The sequence below is a fragment of the Xyrauchen texanus genome, chromosome 27 (assembly GCF_025860055.1).
Source record: "Xyrauchen texanus isolate HMW12.3.18 chromosome 27, RBS_HiC_50CHRs, whole genome shotgun sequence".
In the NCBI taxonomy this organism is placed as follows: domain Eukaryota; kingdom Metazoa; phylum Chordata; class Actinopteri; order Cypriniformes; family Catostomidae; genus Xyrauchen; species Xyrauchen texanus.
In genome coordinates, this window is record NC_068302.1 from 39,119,683 (window position 1) to 39,146,861 (window position 27,179).

The following is a 27,179-nucleotide window of genomic DNA, read 5'->3' on the forward strand; positions in this document are numbered from 1 at the left end:
CCTTTATGTGCTTTTTGGAGCTTCAAAGTTCTGGCACACTTTTCACTTGCATTGTACAGACCTTATTCACAGCAGCGGAATGACAACGAACGAGGCTGTGAGGGATAGAAATACTTCAATGGGTTACACTGCATTTTAAAGTGTTTCCGGATTGTTCCGCGGACAAAACATTAAAAAAACACCTTTTCAAGAACAGTTAGTTGACCGAAAACTCCAGACAACATGAGCTGTGGAAAATCAGATTTGATCTAGGAGCTTTTTACAGCTTTATAATGTGTGTGCCATTGAAGAGGTGTAAGTCAATCCCACAGCCTCGTTTTCATTCCCGTTAAAAATCAAAGATGTTAGGGTTAGGGTTAGCGCTTCCGTGAATTGATGTGCAGAGCTGAAATATTCGTCTAAAAATCTTCTTTTGTGTTCAGCAGATGAAAGAACGTAATACGCATGAGAGTGAGTAAATGATAAGATAATCTTCATTTTTGGATGAACTATCCCTTTAAAATGTTTCAGAGAATGTACCGATAAATTTTACTGCAAGGGAACAAAACTGCCGGAACTATGTGTTGTCGCTGATGAAGCGTACCGGCACTATTTTAAAGCTGCACAACAGTTCTACTGGACCCACACGTGAGTTGTGAATTTGATTCTGTACCACCTAATCATAAGGGGAAATAAATATTATTATGTATTTTATATATAATAAAAAAAAAGAGCTAACCAGTGTCAGCGTTTGTGTAGTTTTGATTAATATTAATTTGTCAGCCTGATCTCTAGGAGTGTAAACACTGACATACATTGGCACACATGTCCAGTTATGATTTACTTATCTCTATATTTGACTAATATAACAGTATATGTTATGCGGAGTATTTTTAGTAGTTGAGTATTCGAGAAAATGCTCGAATAATTCACTAAACAGCTAAAATTAGGTTGTGAGCTGTTGGGTTGGCATCTGTAAGTCCCTTCACTAGCTCATCATTCTTCAACAGAGACACTTTGCTTCACTTCATTGTGTGTGTGTGTGTGTGTGTGTGTGTGTGTGTGTGTGTGTGTGTGTGTGTGTGTGTGTGTGTGTGTGTGTGTGTGTGGACCTGTAGAGTTCTGCGATGGGCAGACTAAGAAATAAATACAACTGGAAAGGCAGACAGCAGAGCACATCTGTGCAGACAGCTGCAGGAGAGAAACAGTCTGATGTGCAAGTGGAGATTCAGGGTAAGAAACACACTTGATCAGATACTGTACAGTGTTGATTCATATTTGCCCATAGTTTTATAAAGGTGCAGTACTGTGCAGTCATCAGCAGTTGAACAGCCTGTTTAAGTGTCATTTGAAACATAATTTCTAAGCCTGCTCTGTCACTAATATTTGTATGCTTTGTTGATACTTTGAAAGGAATATATAAAGGAATTAACCCTTGTAGGTCAATTGAAAAAAGTTAATCTGAGGTCCTTGGAGGACAAAAATGTCAGCATCAAAAAACTGTCATAAAAATATAATATATTCATATTATTTTCCACTTTCACTGACTTAGATTTTATAACCAACATCAGTCCTGATCATACCTACCAAATACTCATTCATTTTCAGGATTGTAACCCTTTAAATGCCAGTTTGTTCACATAATGCCACTGTTGTTTTTACACACACACACACACACACACACATGCATGCAAAAAAGTCTCAATGCACACATGCAAAACACACTCTGACATCCATATCAACACACCCACACAATTTTAGCTGCATCATTTATTAGGCTGGCCTGCAGTTCTCTATAATACAGCAAACAGAAACTAGATAGGTACATTTCCTGAAGAAAATGTGAGTGGTGCTTGCCGTGGCAAAACTCGTGAAATAGCATGCTTGAAAAGAACAAAAATTATGGTCATAAATAAATCAACCCAGAAGTCTCTACGTTTTTCTGATGCAGAGATATGTGATTTGTTACTCGGTTGCTAGGGTAAACCCATCTGGTTGCTAGGCAGTTACCATAGTGATAGTAATGAAGTCTCCTTGCCATCCTTATTGAAATAAGTCAACCCGAAGTCTGTACTATTTTCTGGTGCAGAGATATGTGATTTGTTACTCGGTTGCTAGGGTAACCCCATGTGGTTGCTAGGCAGTTACCATAGTGATACTTATCAAGTCTCCTTGCTATCCAGAGTAAAATCAGTCAACCAGGAAGTCTCTACGATGTTCTGATCCAGAGATATGTGATTTGTTATTTGGTTGCTAGGGTAACCCCTCCTTGTTGCTAGGAAGTTACCATAGTGATACTTATGAAGTGTCCTTGCCATCCTGAGTGAAATAAACCAACCCAGAAGTCTCTACGCTTTTCTGATGCAGAGATATGTGATTTGTTAATTGGTTGCTAGGGTAACCCCATCTGGTTGCTAGGCAGTTACCATATTGATACTAATGAAGTGTTCTTGCCATCCTGGTTGAAATAAATCAACCCGAAGTCTGTACTCTTTTCTGGTGCCGAGATCTGTGATTTGTTTCTCGGTTGCTAGGGTAACCCCATCTGGTTGCTAGGCAGTTACCATAGTGATAGTAATCAAGTGTCCTTGCGATCCTGAGTGAAATAAATCAACCCGAAGTCAGTACTATTTTCTGGTGCAGAGATATGTGATTTGTTACTCGGTTGCTAGGGTAACCCCATCTGGTTGCTAGGCAGTTACCATAGTGATAGTAATCAAGTGTCCTTGCCATCCTGATTGAAATAAGTCAACCCAGAAGTATGTACGCTTTTCTGATGCAGAGATATGTGATTTGTTACTCGGTTGCTAGGGTAACCCCATGTGGTTGCTAGGCAGTTACCATATTGATACTAATGAAGTGTCCTTGCCATCCTGGTTGAAATAAATCAACCTGGAAGTCTGTACTCTTTTCTGGTGCCGAGATATGTGATGTGTTTCTCGGTTGCTAGGGTAACCCCATCTGGTTGCTAGGCAGTTACCATAGTGATAGTAATCAAGTGTCCTTGCCATCCTGAGTGAAATAAATCAACCCGAAGTCAGTACTATTTTGTGGTGCAGAGATATGTGATTTGTTACTCGGTTGCTAGGGTAACCCCATCTGGTTGCTAGGCAGTAATCATAGTGATAGTAATCAAGTGTCCTTGCCATCCTGATTGAAATAAGTCAACCCGAAGTCTCTACGCTTTTCTGATGCAGAGATATGTGATTTGTTATTTGGTTGCTAGGGTAACCCCATCTGGTTGCTAGGCAGTTACCATAGTGATAGTAATCAAGTGTCCTTGCCATCCTGATTGAAATAAGTCAACCCAGAAGTATCTACGCTTTTCTGATGCAGAGATATGTGATTTGTTACTCGGTTGCTAGGGTAACCCCATGTGGTTGCTAGGCAGTTACCATATTGATACTAATGAAGTGTCCTTGCCATCCTGGTTGAAATAAATCAACCTGGAAGTCTGTACTCTTTTCTGGTGCCGAGATATGTGATGTGTTTCTCGGTTGCTAGGGTAACCCCATCTGGTTGCTAGGCAGTTACCATAGTGATAGTAATCAAGTGTCCTTGCCATCCTGAGTGAAATAAATCAACCCGAAGTCAGTACTATTTTCTGGTGCAGAGATATGTGATTTGTTACCGGTTGCTAGGGTAACCCCATGTGGTTGCTAGGCAGTAATCATAGTGATAGTAATCAAGTGTCCTTGCCATCCTGATTGAAATAAGTCAACCCGGAAGTCTCTACGCTTTTCTGATGCAGAGATATGTGATTTGTTACTCGGTTGCTAGGGTAACCCCATCTGGTTGCTAGGCAGTTACCATAGTGATAGTAATGAAGTGTCCTTGCCATCCTGAGTGAAATAAATCAACCCGAAGTCAGTACTATTTTCTGGTGCAGAGATATGTGATTTGTTACCGGTTGCTAGGGTAACCCCATCTGGTTGCTAGGCAGTAATCATAGTGATAGTAATCAAGTGTCCTTGCCATCCTGATTGAAATAAGTCAACCCGAAGTCTCTACGCTTTTCTGATGCAGAGATATGTGATTTGTTACTCGGTTGCTAGGGTAACCCCATCTGGTTGCTAGGCAGTTACCTTAGTGATACTAATGAAGTGTCCTTGCCATCCTGATTGAAATAAATCAACCCAGAAGTTTCTCTGATTTTCTGGTGCAGAGATATAGTTACTGCTAAACGGTTGCTAGGGTACTCTGTTTAGTTGCTAGGAGTAGCTTGGCAGCTGCCAATCATTAATCTCCAACGGCTGCTTGTCAGTATGAATGATATAAACCAACTCCCATGCCTCTGTGACATTCAGAATGGAAGATATCCTCTATGGATTTTGGTTGCTAAGGTGCTCGACAATGGTTGCTAGGGAGGGGCTAGGAAGTGTTGAGGTGATTCATGATTGGCTGTTTGCTGCCCCGAGTGAAACGAGACCACCCTTGTGTTTCTATGAAACTTCTATCCGGAGATATCCCTTTGATGTCTTTCATTAGAAGTGTATGGGACTTGTTGCTAAGGTGCTCTAAATTGTTGCTAGGGCGTGGCTTGATAGATTCAAAATGATCCTGAGATACTGATTGGTCGTCTGAGTAAAATGAGCCCGCCCCATTGTCTCTATGACACTGTGATCCAGAGCTATGTTGAATACAAATCCCAATGCCATTTCATTTCATGGGCCGTCCTACAGCATTGTAAGTCAATTGGGGCATTTTTGGGCAGCTCCTGCCCCCAGGGTGCAACTTTTACCCCATTTTGAGGTATGCTCTTACAGAGCCTGCCAGCCTCTTCAAATGTGGCAAATCACACGCTTTCTGCTAAATCCTCGCCGAGCTGTGACGCGTCAAAGTTTGTCGCAATGTTAAGTCTATGGGATTTTTCGGCCGCTTTTTGCCCCTGGGGCAATTACCGCACTCCGATCGCTTATAAAAGTCATAGCACACGTGTCCTCAATAGGTCGTTCGATTTGACACCTCATTCGTGGGTCTACGCCAAACGGTGCGGGACGAGTTAGGTGCCGAAGTTTTGTACGGAGATAGAATAATAAAAAGTATAAAAATAAAAATAAGTATGTGAGATTACAATAGTGATGCTTTGCAAGCACCACTAAATAGTAAAAAAGCTTGTATTTGCTCCATAGGCTAAACATGAGGAAAATGGCGCCATCTGGTGTAAAATATTAAAAATGTTAATTTTGAAGCCAGGTCTCTGGAATGAAAGCATAATATTACATAATTCATGATTTTATGCTTTAATGGCACTGGGATCAAATATTGCCATTTTAATGGGTTTCAATGGGGGCAGTGGTGTCTCAGTGGTTGAGGCTCTGGGTTACTGACCAGAAGGTTGGGGGTTTAAGCCCCAGCACCACCAAGATGCCACTGTTGGGCCCTTGAGCAAGGCTCTTTACCCTATCTGTTCCAGGGGCGCCGTATCATGGCTGACCCTGCACTCTGACCCCAGCTTAGCTGGGATATGTGAGAACTAAAATATTTCACTGTATATATGCAAAAACTGTGTGTATAATGTGTGACCAAAATAAAGGATTCTATTCTATTATAGGAACTGAGGTTGAAATTCCAAAACTCCCCCAAAAATACACAGCATTGGCTAAATGTATGCCGTTGGCATTTACACAGCCAAAATGATCGAAAAAACAAATCAATCAACAGCATTTTGGCATAATGTTGATTACCACAAAAATAACTTCAACTCATCCCTCCTTTACCATAGAAAAATGACATTTGAAACAAATTTACAGCTAAAATAATACTGAGTTTTAACAGACGAATTAATGCAAGTGCTTTTTATAAGTTTATAAGCTTAACATTTCTGCCTTTAAACCCTCCAACCATTGGCCACTTCACTAAATATTGATTTATTTTATTTATTATTTTTTTGTTGTGGTAATCAACAGTCACAAATCCTGTCGTTTAAGCTTAATTTGTATTGAACACGTAATGTTCCTTTAAAAGAGTGCATTTTACATTTGGGAAGATGAGTCGCAACATGTCCAGGTGCTTTTTTATTTTATAAATATAAGCTTTTAAGTTTGAGTTTCTGTGTAGCTCAACTGACGGAGCATTGCGCTAGCAACATCAAGATCATGGGTTTGTTTCCTAGGGAACACAAATGCTAAAACAATGTAAACCTTGAGTGCACTGTAAGTCACTTTAGATAAAAGCATCTGCCAAATGCATAAATTTAAATATTTAAATGTGTATTTTAGGTGCTTTAACTGGTCACCACCACATTTTTAATACATTGTATTTTGCAGTTCACAGGTTCATTTTGTTTGAGTTTGAGTTTGAAGTGTGACGAATGCATTTTCTATGTAGTAAATAAAAATGAGCTTACAAAAAGTGCATGTATTATAAAAAAAAATAGCAAAATGCTCTTATAATAGGGTTTTAGATACAATGTCACACTGCAGGTCATGTAGACTTCCCAAAAGTGTTTTTATGTCAACTACCCATTTACATTGATGCAGTTAGCAGATGCTTTTATCCAGAATGACATACAGTGCATTCAAGGTTTCCAAGCATTATAGATCTTAAGTGATTGTGTCATTACTGTGCAGATGGTGATGTCCTGAAAGGAGTAGATGACTGTAACGTTCTTGTTCTGCCCTCCGCCAAAATCAAGAAGCAAAAAATCGAGCATCCCGTGCCTAAGAAGAAAGCTCTGACAAAGAAACAGAGAAAGAACCTGGAGAAAGTTCTGGAACAGAAAGAGAAGAAAGCCCATGTAAGGAGAGCGAGAGAGTGTGTGTATTTCAAATGCTGCGTTTAATTGATTCTTCCTGTTGATTTCAAGTATCTTTGTGTTTTCTCAATCTCTCTAGAGAGCAGAAATATTAAGTAAATTGGCTGAAGTTCAAGTGCCGGAGGCGGAGCTGAAACTATTGTACACAACCTCTAAACTTGGCACTGGAGACAAACTCTACCAGACCAAACAGTAAGAGTTCTTACAAACGCATGCAATATTGCTGTTATGCAGTAACTATGGATTTTCAATATTAGGGATGGGTCAGGACAGTTGCCAAGTCATCCAACAACCAACTGGTTGAAAAGTGAGTTCAATTATTTAGTAATTGTTTTAGCAGTGGTGCTTCAAAGTGGATGAATGTTATAAAAAAACCAAAAGTAAAAAGAGACAGTTTACATAGAAGTCTTAGGGGCCGTTCATACCGAACGTGTTTTTGTGTACGTCCTAGCTGTTTTTCAGCTGTTTTAATTTACATTTATTCATTTGGAGGACACTTTTATCCAAAGCGACTTACAAAAGAGGAAAACGTAAGCAAATCGTCTTAAGGAGACATTTGTACGGAAAGTGCCATACTACAAAGTTTCACTAGCATTAGAATAGCATTCAAAACAGATGCAATTTTGCAAGTGCAATGTTTATTTTTTGTATTTTTTGTTAGAGACTAGTTAAGTGCTCTTGGAAAAGATGCTTTTTTTTTTAGTAGTTTTTGAAGACAGAGAGTCTGCTTCACGGATGGAGTTGGGGTGGTCATTCCACCAACGTGGTATGATGAAGCTGAGAGTCAGAGAAAGTGTTTTGGTGCCTCTTTGTGTTCCTTAGCCGACCGCAGGCTTCTAGTGGGTTTATAGCTCTGCAGAAAGGATTTTAGGTATGTTGGAGCAGACCCAGTGACTGTTTTGTATGCCGGCATCAAAGCCTTGAATTTGATACGTGCATCAACCGGCAGCCAGTGGAGAGAGACGAGGAGTGGTGTAACATGTGCTCTCTTTGGTTCATTAAAGACCAGACGTGCTGCTGCATTCTGGGTCATTTGCAGAGGTCTAATTGCACATGCAGGGAGGCCTGTAATGAGAGCATTGCAGTAGTCCAGTCTAGATATGACAAGTGACTGAACAAGCAGTTGTGTGGCATGCTCAGAGAGGAAAGGTCTTATTTTCCTGATATTGTAGAGTGTAAATCTACATGATCTTGTGGTCTAAACATGCGCTAGAATAGATGTGCATCCAAAAAGTAATGTGTCTTTGCCTCAACAAAGAACATTATCATCAGTATCATTTCGTAGCATGTGAAATGTTGCTCTGGTTATTCTGACACAACGCCTGTCATCAAAATGATTGGCTGCTATTATCTCCTAGACACGCTTTCTGATTTTGCTCATAAATTAAATTCCTAACTTGGATAGAAACATGGCTTCTGAGAAACATGTCTGATTGATGTCTAGTGAACATGACCTTAAACATCATATAGGGCTTCCTGATATGTTTGAAATAATTCAGTCATGCACATCCCATCAATTTACAGATCTGTGAATGAAGAACAGGAGGGCGGTCCCTCCGCGGTCAAGATCAGCAGTTTGAGTGGAGCAAACCGAAAGAGGAGGAGAGAAGCTGATGATGATGATGATGGTGACAAATCAGATTCTTCAAAAGAGACCGAGAGCTCAGACTCGTCTGAGGAAGAGGAGGATGCCACTGAGGAAGAACCCTTGGAAAAGAGCTGCACCACAGAAAGGACAGAAGAGCAGCAGGTGCTGAAAGAGGAAGATAAACAGAAAGAAAAAGAGCGTTCAGAAGAGAAGAAAGAAAAAGAGGGACTTCATAAGAAGGAAGACTGCAAACCAGCTGTGTTTATTCCTGTGGACAGACTGCCAGAGATCCAGGTATGAGATGAAGTCTGGTCCATATTGCATCTTATTATGTCCAAAAACTGTCCCACTGACATGTGAAGTTACCAATCACAGTTGGTTCATGCTTTGTTTAGAGTGGGGGTCGAATAGATTATGTTAGGGCTAATCTACAGTCAATTGGTCAATCACAAAATATACCCTGACAGGCCGATGATCAGCGGAGATGAAACGTGAAATATTGATTTGAGTCTACAGAAATGGACGAAAATGACCAGCTGACTAGATTACCTGCTTATTACACAACTACTTGCCAAAGACATGTTTAAATGGACATTAAATATTGAGTTAAGTTGATATTTTGTTATTATTTAAGAGGAAAAAAAGAGATTGTTGGGTCTCCAGAAACAGCTGAATTCCACCTTTGGTTTGCGTCATAGATTTGTTGGTGTTTATATGGTGAAATTGACCATTTGACCGCTCATTATCCCGCTTATTACACGACTACTTGCCAAAAAAATAAATGATGAGTGCGCAATTAAACATTGATGAGTTAAAATTATGTTATTATGCAAGAAGAAAGGAATGGCTGAATTTCACCTTTGGTTTGCGTCATAGTTTTGTTGGTGTTTATATGGTGAAAATTACCATTTGACTGGTCATTATCCCGCTTATTACACGACTACCTGCCAAATGAATGGACATGAAACATCGATTTGAGTCAAAATTATTTTACTAGCTTGTTTGATCTCGGAGTGATACAAGAAGTTGGAAAGATGACTCGCAGTACCCGGTAATATCGCTGGATGTTGTAATTGACTAATTCATATGGAGTATTCCAGAGAGCTGTGTAATAATCTATAACAATATACTGCCATGTAAAAAACATTATTCAAATGATGGCACAGCAGTGTTAGTCCGGTTGTACAGCAAAACCAGATGAAATTAGTATATAATGTGTATAGACCCTTAAAAGTGCTCATTGTATCACCCTGACACCTTTAATCGCGACATAATCCTCCGGCAGACTGGTGTACCCCCACAAGCTGCATAATGCCAACCTATGTGAATTGCAGGAAGCTCGTTTGAGGTTGCCGATCCTGGCCGAAGAACAAGTGATCATGGAAGCCCTGAGGGAAAACCAGTCTGTGGTGTTGTGCGGAGAAACTGGCAGTGGAAAAACCACACAGGTGCCTCAATTCCTGTATGAGGCCGGATACGCCAGGTAGCAACATGCACGTATCAAACACTCATCTGTACTGTATTGTCTCTGTCTGTCTTTAATTCATTTGTTTACTGTTTTATTTCTCACTCTCAGTTCTGGTGGGATTATTGGCGTGACGGAGCCCAGGAGAGTGGCGGCTATCAGCATGTCTCACCGCGTTGCCAAAGAGATGAATTTATCCACAGGGTATGACATAGTTTTTTTAAGTGATAAACCACTAAAGGCTATGTGTTACAGTGGTTTTACCTCAGTTGAAGGATTGTTCCATGTTCAATGCACTTGTGGCGTAATTTTGATTACCACAAATATAATATCGACTCAGCAGAAAATGCAGTTACAGTAAGACACTTACAATGGAAGTGAATATAACAGGTTTAACCGGGTTAATTTGTTGTGACATATAAGGTTAGTGAGCGATTTGATTACAGTAAAATCAAGTTAGCTCTTTAAAATGTTTACGTCTTGTGGCTTAACTTGTATTGAACCCAGAACATTTCTTATTTATTTATTTTTTGATGTTCTCTCCCATTTGGAATGGCCAATTCCCAATGCGCTCTTAGCCCTCGTAGTGGCGTAGTGACTCAATCCGGGTGGCGGAGGACGTATCTCGGTTGCCTCCGCTTCTGAGACCGTCAATCCGCGCATCTTATCACGTGACTCGTTGTGCGTGACACCGCGGAGACTCGCAGCATGTGGAGGCTCATGCTACTCTCCGCGATCCACACACAACTCACCACACGCCCCATTGAGAGCGAGAACCACTAATCGTGACCATGAGGAGGTTACCCCATGTGACTATACCCTCCCTTGCAACCAGGCCATTTTGGTTGCTTAGGAGACCTGGGTGGAGTCACTCAGCACGCCCTGGATTCGAACTTCGACTCCAGGGGTGATAGACAGCGTCTTTAATTGAATACATCATACATTGTGGCAACAGACAAGAACAGCGTTTAGACTAAAACAGTCTAAATATGGTTTGTTTTATTTCAAAATTATTGAACCCAACCTTATTATTGCCCAACTGCCCGCTGCAATTTGTACTTGTACAAAAATTTACTTGTCTCACTTTGGCTGTCTCACTAGTTTTCAGCATCTACAGTCACAGCAGCTGTTGTTAGCATGCTGTGTCAAGTGAAATGATTAATTGCATCATTTTTATATGCGTTATTCATGTAATTAATAACACTAAAATAAAGTGTTAAATGGACAGCCCTACTAATAATTACATTAAACAGTTTTTCCGCCAGATAGTTTCGTTCTCTAGCCTAACCGTAGGCTGTTTATGACTTCCCAGAGATGTAATTGTTGTGTTTATCGGCTATTTGACAACGGCTTTGAATGTGGCTCATCCAGTTAGATTTCACTTCCCATATCATTTTTTGCTTTAAGGTTACTTTCTGCATTTGTGTGAGTGACAGCAGTTGTTTTAGACCTTTCAAACATCTCGTCAAGTTTGAACTGTTCAAATGTCATACTGAGGTCAATTCAAATATGTGTGTGTGTGTGTGTGTGTGTGTGTGTGTGTGTGTTTAGGGTGGTGTCGTATCAGATCAGATATGAGGGAAATGTGACAGAAAACACAAAAATCAAGTTTATGACAGACGGAGTTCTGCTGAAAGAAGTTCAGAAGGTAACGCACACACAGATCTTCTTGATGCCCCCCCCTCCCTGTTGTATTCTCAAAATGGTGCGTAATGCATGTATGAATTATCAAATTGTGCTGAAAAATCCTCTTACATTAATCACAAACGACTGGAAAGGTCACGGAAAAGCCCAATTCAGTTCAAACACTGAATGCATCCCGTTACGCTAGTTTCTGTGACTTATATGGATGTGTTTATGTGCATGTGCAGGACTTCCTGTTGCAGAAATACAATGTGATCATCATAGATGAAGCTCATGAACGCAGCGTTTACACGGACATCCTCATCGGCCTTCTGTCACGCATCGTACCTCTCCGCAACAAGGTAACACACACAACCACCACTCGGTGTAAAGCTGTATTGTAGTGTAGGGTGGGTGTGTCTGTAATGTAAGTTGTTGTGATTGACAGAAAGGTTTACCCATGAAGCTGTTGATCATGTCTGCGACGCTTCGAGTGGAAGACTTCACCGAGAACAAGAGGCTGTTCCGCTCTCCTCCACCTGTCATCAAGGTCTCACACACCTTGTTTTCTTTTCTTTTGAAAGAGAGTTAGCAGCACTTTTAAGCCTGTTCTATGAAAGCAGTTTTGCATCAGAAGTTTTTTAAACGGGCCGCATGCATGCCTGAGATTGCCGACCCTTTGTGAGAGCATGTGACTTTATACAAAATACTATTATTTGCAAAAGTGCAAGAAAACCTCTGTCTTCCATGATGTGCTCCCTTTTATACCGTGTCTGTCTGTGTCTGTCTGTGTGTGTGTGTGTGTGTGTGTGTGTGTGTGTGTGTGTGTGTGTGTGTGTATGTGTATAGGTGGAGGCCCGTCAGTTTCCGGTCACAGTTCATTTTAATAAACGCACACCGATGGAAGATTATATAGGAGAGGCTTATCGCAAAATCAGCAAGATTCACCGAATGCTGCCACCAGGTCAGTGACACTCTCATGCACACCGCCTGAAGATCTGACACACACACACACACACGTACATGCAGCACTGGATCATGAATGCATCATTCTGAACGCATGCATGTATTTTTGTAGGTGGTATTCTGGTGTTTCTAACGGGTCAAGCGGAGGTTCATTCAGTGTGTCGCAGATTGAGAAAAGCTTTTCCTCACAGACCAAACCGAGAACACACAGGTAAACACGCAAGCTCACACAGAGAAATGTCTGGGTCATATTTCACCCCAAAATTAAAAGCAAGAAACAAGAAATTGTATTTTGCATAAAGATATTTGAAGCTGATGAGGTTTTGCATTTTCATGATTATTAAGCACATTTCCTCACACACATTGCCGTTCATGTTAATACAGAAATACTTAAAGGGGACATATTATGCAAAATTCACTTTTATAAGGTGTTTGTAGATAAATGTGAGCCGGCAGCGTGTACACAACCACCCTACAATGATAAAAGTCCACCCACTCCTCTTTCTTATATTTCTATTCATCAAAAACAGTGTGTCAAAATGAACGGTTTTCATTTCTGCTCTAAATTGACGTCCTGTTAGAGCAGGCCACGCCCACAACTAGTGATGGGCTCCACCCTATTATCTTAGCTCCTCCCCTGAGTGATCTACACACAGTCAACACTGGAGCAGATACAGTGAGAAGAATAATGTCTCATAAGTGTTTGTTGTTGCTGTAAAAGTGAACATAAGAGTCTTCATGAACTCCCGGCATAAGCGCCACTGAAGACACAGTGGACAAGTTTAGTTTTTGAAGGAAATGTGCCCCAAAACATACAAAAATGTGTGTGTGTTTGTGCAAATCATTTTACACCGGACTGCTTTGTGAGTGTCAATATAAAGAAGGATTTTCAAACAATGTGATTCTCAAGCATGGATCAGTACAAACTGTTCATATTCCAGCTTTATATCCTTACATATAAGATGTAAGTATCACACTTTATATTGTGTGAATGTTTGCAAATCACCTTTCCGAATGTGCTTGTTAGCTGATTCCACGGCTAATGCAGCTAAAGTTAGCATTGTCTCTGATTGTATTCACTGAGAACAGATATAGTTTATATATTCATACATATATAACTCTGGTATTTATGCTGTCAGTCATATTGGTTCTGATTTGTTGTTGCTGTAGTAACCGAAGCACCAGCTGTAAAGGCACAGCCCTCTTCCTGAAAGGGGGCGGGGAGGAGCAGCAGCTCATTTGCATTTAAAGAGACACACACAAAATCATCGTGTTTTTGATTCCACCTAAAAAGAGGTGTTTATAACATGGTATAATAAATGATCCGTGCGGTATTTTGTGCTGAAACTTCACAGACGCATTCTGGGGACACCTGAGACTTATATTACATCTTGTAAAAAGGGGCATAACAGGTCTCCTTTAAATACAGGAATGAAAGTCATCCTGTCTGGACACAATGTTTAAATCAATATAAAATTACTTTATTTATTTTTTTGCATTTTTGGGTGAAATATGACCTGGAAATGTTTTGTGAGATTCATCTGTACACTGTTCACACACCGATATTATGCTTGAATAATCTGGAGTGTGTTTTGTTTGATTTGTTTAGCTTTTTTTGTAGATTTTCTTTGTTTGTTTGATTTGTTTTATGTTTGTGTTTTCTTTATATTAACTTCTCTGTTTTTCGTTTGTGTTTTGTTTTAGTTTTGTTTGTGCAAGTGTTAGAAAATGAAGCCTTTGGGTTAGGACCATTGAGATTTTTTGCATCGCAACATTATTTTCAGAACAGTTGAAATTCCCATGTGCAAAAAAACTAAAACAAATATATATATATATATATATAATTCTCTTTACTATAAGATAGTGATTCAAATGATGTTATCTGGACCAAGTGATTTATTTTAAATGTTTTAAATCAGTGCAAGAAAAGCTACCATGATGTACACTTACTAATGTACTTTACACTTTAATCGATATACAATTTATTTTGCAATGAATACGATTTCTTAATTAAAAATATATCATAATAGTTCTACAAATAGGGTTTATTTTCAGTGCTATGATGTGAACAACCTTAGTTTTCTTTTGTCAGATTCAGTGGACACAGAAGAACTGAGGATGTCAAGAAGAGCAAAGAAAAAGCAGAATGTGGTATGACGAGTATCATTTTCTAACATCTGTCAGCGTCTCATGTGTATCTCATCTCTGGTTTGCAACTGTATACCACCTTGTATGCAAATGTTCTGTATAAAGGAAATGGAGTGAGGTCAACTCCAATCCTAATATCTCTTTTTTTACTCATCATTTGATTGCACTACTAATAGTTAAGAACTGTTTGCACAAAATCAGATTAAAATGCAATATAACTGTCAGGTGTCAGAAACGAAGCATACTACTGTTTGAAGTAACCACGGTTGCTAAAACTAGTATACAGTATGCTGAGCGGTGGTGGCGTAGTGGGTTAAGCACATAACTGGTAATCAGATGGTTGCTGGTTCGATCCCCACAGCCACCACCATTGTGTCCTTGAGTAAGGCACTTAACTCCAGGTTGCTCCGGGGGAATTGTCCCTGTAATAAGTGCACTGTAAGTCACTTTGGATAAAAGCATCTGCCAAATGCATAAATGTAAATGTGGAATGCCAGGATTGCATTCAGAACACAGCCTCTCACTCTGTCCCTTTTTAAAATGCTTATTACATTGTTTCACATGTTAGTTAAAAATATGTAGTACATAGTGTGCAGTAAACAGTATGCTTCTACTCTACTGTATATTCTGAAATTTGCCTCACTCTCACTTACTGCTCAACATAGTCTCTCTCTCTCTCTGTCCCTTTTTAAAACGTTTATTGTTGCATACTGTTTCACGTACTATATTACAAAAATTAAACATTGTATTCAGTAAGTACTGTGCAGCATGAAGTAAGCAGTACACTAGTACTCCACACTAGGCACAGCCTCTGTCTTTATCCCATTTTAAAATGTTAATCATTGCCTACTGTTGCAAATAAAAATAAAAATTAGTGAACAGTATATACTGTACAGTATGCATACTGTTTCACATTAATAGTATGTGGTATACACTGATCCGCATGCTAGTATTGCATTCTGAAAAACATATCCTCTCTCTCTCAGTCCCTCCCGAGGATTAATCTGGATAATTACTCTGCTCTGCCGGTGGATGAGGGTGACGAAGATCGTCAGGCTGGCATTGATGAAGATGAAGATGATAATGAAGATCTGGATTTGGAGCTGGGAGATTGTCCAGACAGCGATCAAGGTAAACTGGCATCAACACAAACACACACACACACACACACACAGCTGTCTTTAATGAGTTTGACTGGCCATGTGATGTTGCTTCTGTGTTCAGAGGAGAAGTCTGATCCGTCAATCCCTCTGTATGTGCTGCCGCTGTACTCTCTGTTGGCACCTGAACAGCAGGCAAGGGTATGTGCCATCTCTCTCTCTCTCTCTCTCTATTTTTTTTGCAAAATTTTATATACATTTGAATAATATAATATATATATATATATATTTTATGTAAATGTTTCATTATCCACACTTTTAGAATACATTGAAAATATTTAATAATGTTACAATTAAATCAAAATAATATTTATAAAATATAAGTATGGTTTACTAGTAATTAGCTTATTTAACTACTATTAATTAGTCAGAATTAACGTGTTAATGCTTGAGATTAATTAAAGTTTAATGCTTTAATTTTGCTTAATTACGAATAAATGCATTTACTGTTAATACAATTTCTAATGTGTTCACTACACTGACGCACACACCACAACAGTGCCAGAGCCCTTCTATCAAGATGAGACTACAAGCTTAGCATAAAACTGGGTAACGCGGCGGCCCCATAGACATACTATGGGTGGAACTGTCTTAACATGCTAGTTGACTGTTGTTCATATCCCTCCTATGAGCCCCAGGTGGTTATCTCATAAAATAAAATAATCTCTGACAACGCTTTCATAGTGAGTTCAAAGCAGCACTCGATGCTAACACTTTGTTGCAAAACATGAACGCAGCTTCACGATTGCTGTAATAAAGCGGATAGCCACAGTCTACCAGCAGATTAACATTGTGGATGATGAGAGTTTACAGGATTTAATGCCCATTGTAATGAATATGCAACCTATGTGGGCACTAGTTCTTTCAATTAGTCAAACTCCCACTTAGACTTTGGGAAACGTTTAATGTTACTTGAATTGGTGCTATTTTAGTGCATCTTTATACTGTGCAAGACTTTGTTTGGAAAATGTACAAGAAAAGTATTTTAAAATCGGCGATTAATCGCGAAACATTAGCAGATTAATCGCAAAGCGTTAGCCGATTGATCGCAATGAATTGCAAAACGTTGGCCGATTGATCGCAATTAATTGCAAAACGTTAGCCGATCGATCGCAATTAATCGCAAACCGTTAGCCGATTGATCGCAATAATTGCAAAACGTTAGCCGATTGAGCGCAATTAATCGCAAAACGTTAGCCGATTGATCGCAATTAATTGCAAAACGTTAGCCGATTGATCGCGATTAATTGCAAAACGTTAGCCGATTGGTCGTGATTAATTACAAAACGTTAGCCGATTGGTCGTGATTAATTACAAAACGTTAGCCGAATGATCGCGATTAATTACAAAACATTCGCCGATTAATTGTGATTAATTACAAAACGTTAGCCGATTGATCGCGTAATTGATTGAGATTAATTGCAAAACTTTAGCGATTAATTGCAAAACGCGATTGATCGCGATTAATTAAAAAACCTTGGCCGATTAATCAGGCTTACTTACAAAACCTTAGCCGATTAATTGCGATTAAAGATTTAGATCTGACAGCACTACTATTAATATATTATTACTAACAATATATGTTATGAATTCTTTTAAATGTCATTCAACGACATACTATCTTTGGTGTTAGCATTATTAAAAATATCGTTAAATAATACAAATAATAGTTGAAAATAATCAGAGCTTTTCAACTATTTCTTGTTTGAAACGTTTTTGACCTTGATTTTTGATAAATCTGTCTAAAACTTCATATATCATATTCTTATGGTGTCTGGAGTGACTCAGTTTTATATAAAGAAGTATTAATATTATAAGAATTATTAATATTTAAATATTTTTAATTACTAAATATATTTTTTCCATATGCTTTCTGACATGTTGGCTAAATGTTTGTTTTAATCAACTTGTGTATGCTGACGTCTTTGGTATTACCATCTGTCATAACATATGAACATTTAATAAACAATTTTTAATCATTAAGCATCATTAACCAAAATGTATGGAAGAAAGATAGTAAAAGGCTGCCAAATGGACCACCATTAAATGTAACTCTCCTTGTGTTTGTGAACGTTAACATAGAGACGCCCATTAACATTTCTCAGCTCAAGATCTGTTGATTGACTAAATTAACTCAAGTGTGTGTGTGTGTGTGTGTGTGTGTGTGTGTGTGTGTGTGTGTGTGTTCAGGTATTCCATCCTCCACCTGCTGGAACACGTCTGTGTGTCGTTGCAACTAACGTGGCTGAGACATCTCTGACGATTCCCGGCATCAAGTATGTAGTTGACTGCGGTCGTGTGAAGAAAAGGTTCTACGACAGAGTGACAGGCGTGTCCTCCTTTAAGGTCACCTGGATCTCACAGGCTTCAGCCAATCAGAGAGCGGGAAGGGCGGGGAGAACAGACCCGGGTCACTGCTATAGGTCAGATTTTAACCATTGACAATATTTAGAGGAAATGAATGGCAGCAGTCAAAATTCTGTGTTTGTTTATGTGTGTGTGTGTGTGTGTGTGTGTGTGTGTGTAGGCTCTACTCCTCTGCTGTATTTGGGGATTTCAGTTTGTTTTCAGAGGCTGAAATCACCCGCCGACCTGTCGATGACCTCGTCCTGCAGATGAAAGATCTCAACATTGAAAAGGTTTTCTTTAGTTACTACTTTCACCTTGAGATAAAAATCTAAAATGAGTCATTTTATCTCTGCATCACAGGTTGTGGTGTAGTCATGTTATTTTATATTTTATTTTCCGTGTGGTCAGGTAGTGAATTTTCCATTCCCCACTCCTCCCTCCTCTGAAGCTCTGATCTCAGCCGAACAGCTTCTGATCTCTCTGGGTGCTCTGGAGGAACCTCTCCGACGTGGACGGTAGGATCTGTTTTTCCTCTATCATTCTTCCATCCGTCACACTTTCCCCCTAACTGATCTGATTAAGTCTTGAAAGTGAAGTCAAGTCAAAGTACTGGTTTAACAGGCTAAAATCTTTCCTTTTATCCAAACTAAGCTTTGATTTAAGGAAATACATACCAAAAACTGTATATATCTTATGCATATAAAATATGCCAATTTGCAAATTATTGCAATAGTGATATAAACTAAGGTGAAATGTCACAATTTGTTTTGCTTTAATGTTTCAACTCAATTTGACATTTCTTACAAGTCATTTTGACTCTATGAAATGTAAAATGATGTAGCTAAATTGTCAATGTACTTCAAAGATGTGTGTTTCAGTATGTATTATTTTGTAACTATACTTGTTTTTAAATATGCAAATTAGGCATTATTTTATTACATTTGCACATATTTGCATATATGCACAATAATCACTTTTGATATTGACTTCAAATAAATGTCAGAAAATTTTTGTTTTAATGTAATCATCAATCTGATAACCCCATTTGTTAAAATAAATTTATTTAATAAAAAAAAAAAGTAAATATTTTAAAAACATGCATTTTTAACGGAATGCTGATATAACATGAATATTTAAAATAAAATAATTTGCATGTAAATACACAAAAAAAACTATAATTTAAGAAGTAAAATGTAAAGTTATTGGTCTCTACCCATTATGAAATATTGTGTGTTCTATATAAGCTGAATCCCAATTCACAAAAATAACTGAAAGCTGCTAACTGATGCTAATGTACACGGTGAAGGTGATAATTATTAGGGTCCGAGCACTGATGGTGCTAGGTTCCTATTGTTCTAGGTATTTATTATTTTTTTCCCAAACTAATCCCTTTTTTGAGAAACATACTCAAACTCATGTAACTTTGAACACACATCATAAGAGGCGAAAATGTACACTGATATGTGTTTCAGAATTAGACGTGGCAAAATGGCTCGATAGCGCCACCTACAAACATTCAATGATGTGCAATTGACACTACGCTTCACCTACACATACGAAAATCGGTACACATATGTAACATGCCAATACATACAAAAAAGTCTCTTGGACCCATGCCCTAAACTCAACAGGAAGTCAGCTATTTCTCTTACATTTTTTGCCATATCCAGGCCTCATACTTTAACAAACTCCTCCTAGAGATTTCATCAGATCTACTTCATATTTGGGTATTTAATCTAAAGGCCTTAGCGATACTAAATTGCGAAGCTATCGATTTTTCACTGCACGGTGTGGCTGTGACGGTCTGACAAATTTTGATGTTTCGCCATGAAGTTGTTGATAACTCATACCTACAATGTCCAATCTGCCCCAAACTTCACATGTTTGGTAATAGTCCCGTCCTGAATACATCTATGTGCCAATATTCAGTTATAGTCATAGCGCCACCTACTGGTGTTGTGGAAAATATTTTACTAATCTCTTTGAACACCAACAAACTTGAGACCGGTCAGCTGTTCGTTCTGACTCTCTTAGTCCAAAACCTCCTCTTCTATACAGTTTGTTATCTGGCATTACCTCATTTCTACGCCCCTTCATTATTTTTGTAACCAATGGATACTATTCACCACCATTATCTCACAGAGCCTTTTGATATCTTTTTACTGGTAGAAACTCTGCTTCAGTTGTTTTTACTCCTTATCTTCAACTGTGTTTCAAGGTCCTTAGCCTCATTATTTTGTTACAGCTGGGTGCTTTTTGTGGCCTCTATACTATACTGGCAAACAGACAGTTCCAGGTCTTGTACTTTAACAAATTCCTCCCAGAGATTTAATCAGATCAACATTATATTTAGTCAGTCTTAATCTAAAGGTCTTGGTGATGTTAAATTGTGAAGCTTTTGAGTTTTCGTAGAAGGGGCGTGTTTGTGGCAGCCTGTCAAAGTTCGATATGAAACGAGTCACATTTTTGAGGCCTAAACATGCTCGAAAACTCGTGAAACATTGCACACATCTCAAAAGTGGGGAAAATGTACATCTGATACTGGTTTTAAGAATGAATTGTAGCAAAATGGCTCGTCTAAAAAATAGCGACACCTACAATATTTCACAGAAGCAGCCCTCACGCCACGTTTCACCTACATGTAAGAAAATCGGTAGGCGTAGGAAACATGTCAGCACATTCAAAAAAGTCTCTTAGAGCCATATCCTAAACCCAACAGGAAGTCAGCCATTGTGATTGTTCGCCATGAAACAGGAAGTTGTTATAATGCAAACGTAAAATGACCAATCTGCTCCAAACTTCACATGTTTTATAAGAGTCCCGGCCTGATCACTTCTATATGTCAATATTCAGTTAGTCATAGCGCCACCTACTGGCAACAGGAAATGACATGTTTTACACTCTTAAAAACACTCAAGTGCTAAAAAATTGGAGTGACATTCTCCTGGCACAGCTGCCCCAATGTGCACCAGGGTGCGAGGGCCCGTTCATCGCTGCTTGCAGCTTTAATTAAATTTTTTTTTTTTTATGTTTTCAAGGTTTGTTGGATGTTAATTTGTTGTTTGCTAAAATTTTAGTGGTTAAAATTACAAAATATTGCAGAAAGTCTAAATTGTTAAATCCAACGATATTCATCATGTTTGCCCGTAGTACCTGCCCTTAATATTTTTGGTTCTTTTTTTATTGGTACTTCTTTATTAACCTTTATTTCTCTCATAGTTTGGGTGAGATGGAAAGGGCACGTCTGTCATGCCCCATAACCCCTCTGGGTCGTGCGATGGCTGCGTTTCCTGTAGCACCACGTTATGCCAAGATGCTGGCGCTTGGCCATCAGCAGGGCTGTATGCCGTATATCATCACCATAGTGGCTGCCATGACCGTCAGAGAGATATTTGAGGATTATGACAGGTGATAGAAGTCATGTATATTCCATTCACATCTGTTTTGTGTTGTTCATAAGAAGCAGTAGAAACATCACTGCCTTTATTTTAAAATGCGTTGTTTTTTTTAAGGCCTGCGGGAAGTGAGGAGGAAAGCAACAAGTTGGCAGGAAAAAAAGCACGATGCATGCAGATGAGGAGGTTGTGGGCGGGACAAGGACAGTCGCAACTGCTGGGAGATCTGATGGTTTTACTAGGTAAGTGTACATTATTTGTTTTTTTAATGGTCCATTTACTTGTTCTGAGAGTTCATTGCACTACTATTGAAGCTAAGATGCATAAATTGCTTGTCTCAACTTCAGAAGCTAAATGACATCAGACAGATGAATGCATTTGAACACACAAACGCATGATCGCCCACATTTACACCTCAATAATGCCTTTTAGATGCTCAGAAACTTGACCACCTAGTTAAGATGAAGAAATGAGGAGGAAGTAGACTAGAAATGATTGTATCTAAACACCAAAAAATGTGATTACAAAAACAAAACAGCAGCTTCATTCAGGGGTATTTAATAATGTGCCAAATATTTGACCTGCCAAGTATGCATCATCATACAGTGGAAGGTATTACACCTGAGTGCTTCCAGAGTCTTGACAAACTCTGGCCCTGCCAGAGTTTGTCAAGGTGTGAATGTTTTGCATTCTTGCATTGAATTCCGTATTTGGTTGCTTAAAAGCAAATCCCTGCTCATTATTGCTCAAAGTGATTCTGTAAATTAGGCTGGATAGCTTTCATACCAGTTGTGAACTGTACTGTTGTCCTCGTGAACTGTGTCCCAGACACCTGTTTCCAGGTGCTTTTACACCAGCCAGAAACACTTTGCTCTTCTACATGTGTTTCAGATGCTTTCTTTGTTCTCCTGTCGAATTCTTTGGTTTGTGTAAACAGTTGTAATGTCTATTTGTATTTAGGTGCCGTTGGTGCTTGCGAGTTTGCTGGCTGCACTCATCAGTTCTGCGAGGAGAACGGACTTCGGTACAAAGCAATGCTGGAGATTCGAAGACTGCGGGGACAACTGACCACTGCAGGTACACGCACACGTTACAGGTTGTGTCTGTGCATGCCACTCTTTGACGCAAGTATATTGCATATTTTGACCCATCTCTCTTTCTCACAGTGAATGCCGTGTGCTCTGATGTTGGCGTGTTTGTGGATAATAAGATGGCTCCTCCTACAGAAGCTCAGGTTGTATGTTTGCGTCAGATCGTGCTGGCTGGTTTAGGAGATCATCTCGCCAGACGAGTGCAGGCAGAGGAATTGCTCGACCCGAAATGGAGGAACGGCTACAAGGTGCCACACAAACACATCACCCCATCACAGAATCCCTGTGTGTTTGGATGAGATTATAAACAGATGCTGTAAGTGCATGGTTCTGTTTGAAAAGAAGTGGTGTATATGAAGATTTACGTGTATGTGTGTGTGTGTGTGTGTGTGTGTGTGGGTGTGGGTGTGGGTGTGGGTGTGATAGACTCCTCTTTTAGATGAGCCAGTGTTTATTCACCCATCATCTGCCCTCCATAAGACCCTGCCAGAGTTTGTCATTTATCAGGAAATCATGGAGACAACCAAGATGTACATGAGAGGTGTGTTTTCTTTTTATGGGTTTCCACATTCTTCTGTATTCAGAGTAAGTGATAATGTGGTGTGATGTTGCAGATATAACAATTACTAAATGAGCAATTATTCTACCTAGTTTGCATTATTTATTTAAAAATATATTATATTTTATAATATATTTTGCTTAAAGAAAATTAAGAATATCTTTGCAAATCTTAATGTCTTAAAAGTAGTAAAAAAATTTTTAAACAAATATAACATGCAATATTGCATATTTTTAAATTAAAATTATACTTTTTATTTAATTATTTATATATATATATATATATATATATATATATACTTTTGATTAGGGTTGAAATATATAATATGCCAAAAATTATTGTAAATGTATTTTTTTTTATTATAATTATATTTGTATTTTATATTATAAAACAATCTTTTTTTCTTTTGATTTGGTCTGAAATGTGAAATATGCCAAAAATAATAATAAATATTTATAACATTTAAAAAAAAATACATATATATGTATATACACCGATCAGCTACAGCATTAAAACCACCCGCCTAATATTGTGTAGGTCCCCCTCGTGCCACCAAAACAGCACCAACCCTCATCTCAGAATAACATTCAGAGATTATATTCTTCTCAACACAATTGCCAGATCCAGCCCATCTGGCACCAACAATCATGCCATGGTCTAAATCACTGAGATACATTTTTTTTTCCCCATTCTGATGGTTGAAGTGAATATTATCTGAAGCTCATGACCCAAATCTGCATGATGTTATGCACTGCTGCCACATGATTGGCTTATTAGATAATCAAATGTTTGATTGTTGGGGACAGTGCGAATATTTTCACACACAACAGTCTCTAGAATTTACTCCGAATGGCGCCTAAAACAAAAAACATCCAGTGAGCAACAGTTCAGTTGATGTGTATTAAATCTAGTTGTTTGATGGCAGAAGCTGGAATGATTTTGTCTCTTGTAGGCGTTTGTGCCGTTCAGGCTGAGTGGATTCCGAAACTCCTCCCACAATACTGCCACTTCAGCGCTCCAGAGGAAAGCCCCTCCCCCTGGTACTGCCCACTGAGTGGCAGAGTGAAGTGTAAACAACAGAGCACCTTCTGTAAGAACACACCTGTCTTTCTTTCTCTCACATTTCTATCCATTTATTAACTTGTTTCCTCTGAATGTGTTTAAAGGGAAACTTGTGATGGTTATAATAGCAGTCATGTGATGTGTGGGTGATGGGTATAGTGTGTTATATGGTGGTGGTGGCGTAGTGGCTAAAGCACAGGGCTGTTAATCAGAAGGTTGCAGGTTCTAACCCCATGGCCACCACCATTGTGTCCTTGAGCAAGGCACTTAACTCCAGGTTGATCCGGGGTGATTGTCCCTGTAATAGTTGTACTGTAAGTCGCTTTGGATAAAAACGTCTGCCAAATGCATAAATGTAAATGTAAATAAATGTTGTGGGTGTGTGTCTGTCCACAGACAGAGTCAGTTGGAAACTTCCCGCCATTGAGATGGATTACCCAGATGGCCTTGAGCGTTATAAACTGTTTGCAAAGATTTTCCTGGAGGGGCAGGTAACGTTCGTTTGTATGGGTGTGAATGTGTATATGTGAAATTGAACCAACCAAAACATAGAGTGTGGAAATGTCAGTCATTACCCTTTCAAAAGAGTGCTGTGGATGTACGATGCTGTAGTAAATCATAGGAGATAATATACAGTCAACTGGTCATGTTTGCAAAATAAACAGAAACATGGAGACCTCAGCATGAAACGAGTCTTATTAAAGGGTTAAAGGTATGTTCTGTGTTCAATACAAGTAATAATAATTCCAGAGAGCCATAAAATAACATATAATAACATAAAAACACATATAATAACAGTAAAAGTATCTGAACATTCTTAAAACAAGTCAAATGACTTGGAAGGGGGGGCTGGGTAGCTCAGCGACTATTGACTCTGACTTTCATATCTGGATTCGCGAGTTTGAATCCAGGGCTTGCTGAGTGACTCCAGTCAGGTCTCCTTAGCAACCAAACTGACCCAGTTGCTAGGGAGGTTAGAGTCACATGAGGTAACCTCCTCGTGGTCACCTATAATAAGGTTCTCTCTCTCGGTGGGGCGTGTGGTGAGTTGTGCATGGATGCCGTGGAGGATAGCGTTAAGCCTCCACATGCACTACGTCTCCGTGGTAACGCGCTCAACACGCCACGTGATAAGAGGCGCAGAGTGACGGTCTCAGACGCGGAGGCAACTGAGATTCGTCCTCCGCCACCCCTTTTTTGTTCTTACAGCATTGGCAAGTAGTTTCTTGTTTGAAGCATAAACTTCAAGTCTTATTATATGATGTCGTTCAGCTTTTTTCTTGTTTTAAGGATGTTTACATATTTTTACTGGTGAATAAGCCTAACATACTTAGAAGCAAAATTATTTTGACCACTTTGCTTTAATGGCAATGTGTTAACCTGAAGAGTTTGTGATGAATGCATTGATTGAATTCTGCAGGTTTGTCCGAAGATGCAGCAGTTCAGCACATGTTTGCTGTCGTCACCTTCAACCATGCTGAAGACCTGGGCCAAGTGAGATCCCGTACACACACACATGCAGTGCATGCAGTGAAAATCAGTGGTGTTTTCTAATCTTCTATTGTTGTGTTTCAGGTTACAACCTCGAACTGAAGTTCTTCTTACCACTCTGGTGTCAGAGAAAGTGGACAACAAAACATCCTTAGAAGCTGCATGGAAGAAAAATGACAAATGTAAGTCTGTGAGCTCAGTGGTAAAGACGCTGGCTATCACCCTTGGAGTTCGCGAGTTCGAATCCCAGGGTGTGCTGAGTGACTCCAGCCAGGTCTCCTAAGCAACCAGTTGGCCCGGTTGCTAGGGTCACATGGGGTAGTCTCCCAATTTGGAATGCCCAATTCCCAATGTGCTTTTAAGTCATTGTGGTGGTGTAGTGACTCGTCTCAATCCTGGTTGCGGAGGACAAATCCCAGCTGCCTCCCCGTCTGAGACTGTCAACCCACGCATCTCATCACGTGGCTTGTTGAGCGCGTTGCCACGGAGACATAGTGCGTGTGGAGGCTTCACCACCCCATCTACCGTGGCATTCACGCTCAACTCCCCACGCGCCCCACCGAGAGCGAGAACCACTTTATAGTGACCACGAGGAGGTTAACCCATGTGACTCTACCCTCCCTAGCAACCGGGCCAATGTGGTTGCTTAGGAGACATGGCTGGAGTCACTTGGCACGCCCTGGATTCGAACTCTAGGGGTGGTAGCCAGCGTCTTTACCACTGAGCTACCCGGGCCCCCATTTAAATTGTGTTGGCAATAACACGCAGCCCTAATGGAAACCCATTTAATGGAATCTGAAGTTTGAAAAGAGGGAATAAAATTGCTTTTTCTCCTTCTAGATCTTCTCGCTGCGTATTGTCAGTGGATCCCAGAGTCTCTGCATCCAGAGGTCACAAAAAGCTGGCCACCAATCTGACACGCGATCAGAATCCTGCCTGTCCTGCACAGCGTACATACGACTTTGTCAACACAACCACAGCAGGACACACGTACCTTAAGACATTTTATTAAACAGGCTCCTCCTGGTTTCTTATGGAGATCTAAATCTGTTCCTCGCTCTGACTCTGAAAGCAGCACGTGAGGTGTCTGGGGTGGAAACCGGATATTTGGAATTTCTCAGATATGCATCTTCACGTATCATAAAACCAGAACAAATAAATTTGTATGTTTTTAAACAACCTCGTGTCTATGTGATAATTCTGGCCGGATTCCATTCGCCCTACTCACTCGGACGAAGCTTGTTAAAATGACATGTGAATATGTATAAAATATGAATGTGTTAAAATCCTAGTTAATGTATCAAATAAATTGCCTCAGGTTAAATCGTAAGAATCACATGGGTGGCAATTTTGTTTACATAAAGCATGTCTGGGATTAAGGTGGGGGGTCTGGAGGGGCATTGCCCCAATAGATGTGTCTGAGACGTCAATCTGCGCATCTTATCAGGTGGCTTGTTGAGCGCGTTACCATGGAGACGTAGCGCGCGTGGAGGCCTCACGCTATTCTCCGCTGCATCCACGCTCAACTCACCACACGCCCCACCGA

General features: G+C 39.6%; 1 protein-coding gene across 1 annotated transcript; it reads left to right on the forward strand.

Moving 5' to 3' along the window:
- Positions 1-52: 52 nt before the first annotated feature.
- Positions 53-26,898, forward strand: dhx37 (DEAH (Asp-Glu-Ala-His) box polypeptide 37). The gene is made up of 28 exons (XM_052094881.1): positions 53-627; positions 1,098-1,212; positions 6,552-6,718; positions 6,816-6,928; positions 8,261-8,618; positions 9,659-9,807; positions 9,901-9,993; positions 11,341-11,437; positions 11,661-11,774; positions 11,861-11,962; positions 12,262-12,376; positions 12,491-12,589; positions 14,471-14,529; positions 15,513-15,657; positions 15,751-15,827; positions 17,877-18,109; positions 18,214-18,325; positions 18,444-18,550; positions 21,255-21,443; positions 21,548-21,672; positions 22,391-22,507; positions 22,597-22,769; positions 22,948-23,062; positions 24,033-24,170; positions 24,539-24,633; positions 25,563-25,636; positions 25,718-25,815; positions 26,474-26,898. Exons 2-28 carry the CDS (start codon positions 1,107-1,109, stop codon positions 26,548-26,550), a joined length of 3,447 nt encoding a protein of 1,148 aa, XP_051950841.1. The 5' UTR covers positions 53-627; positions 1,098-1,106; the 3' UTR covers positions 26,551-26,898.
- Positions 26,899-27,179: the final 281 nt, after the last annotated feature.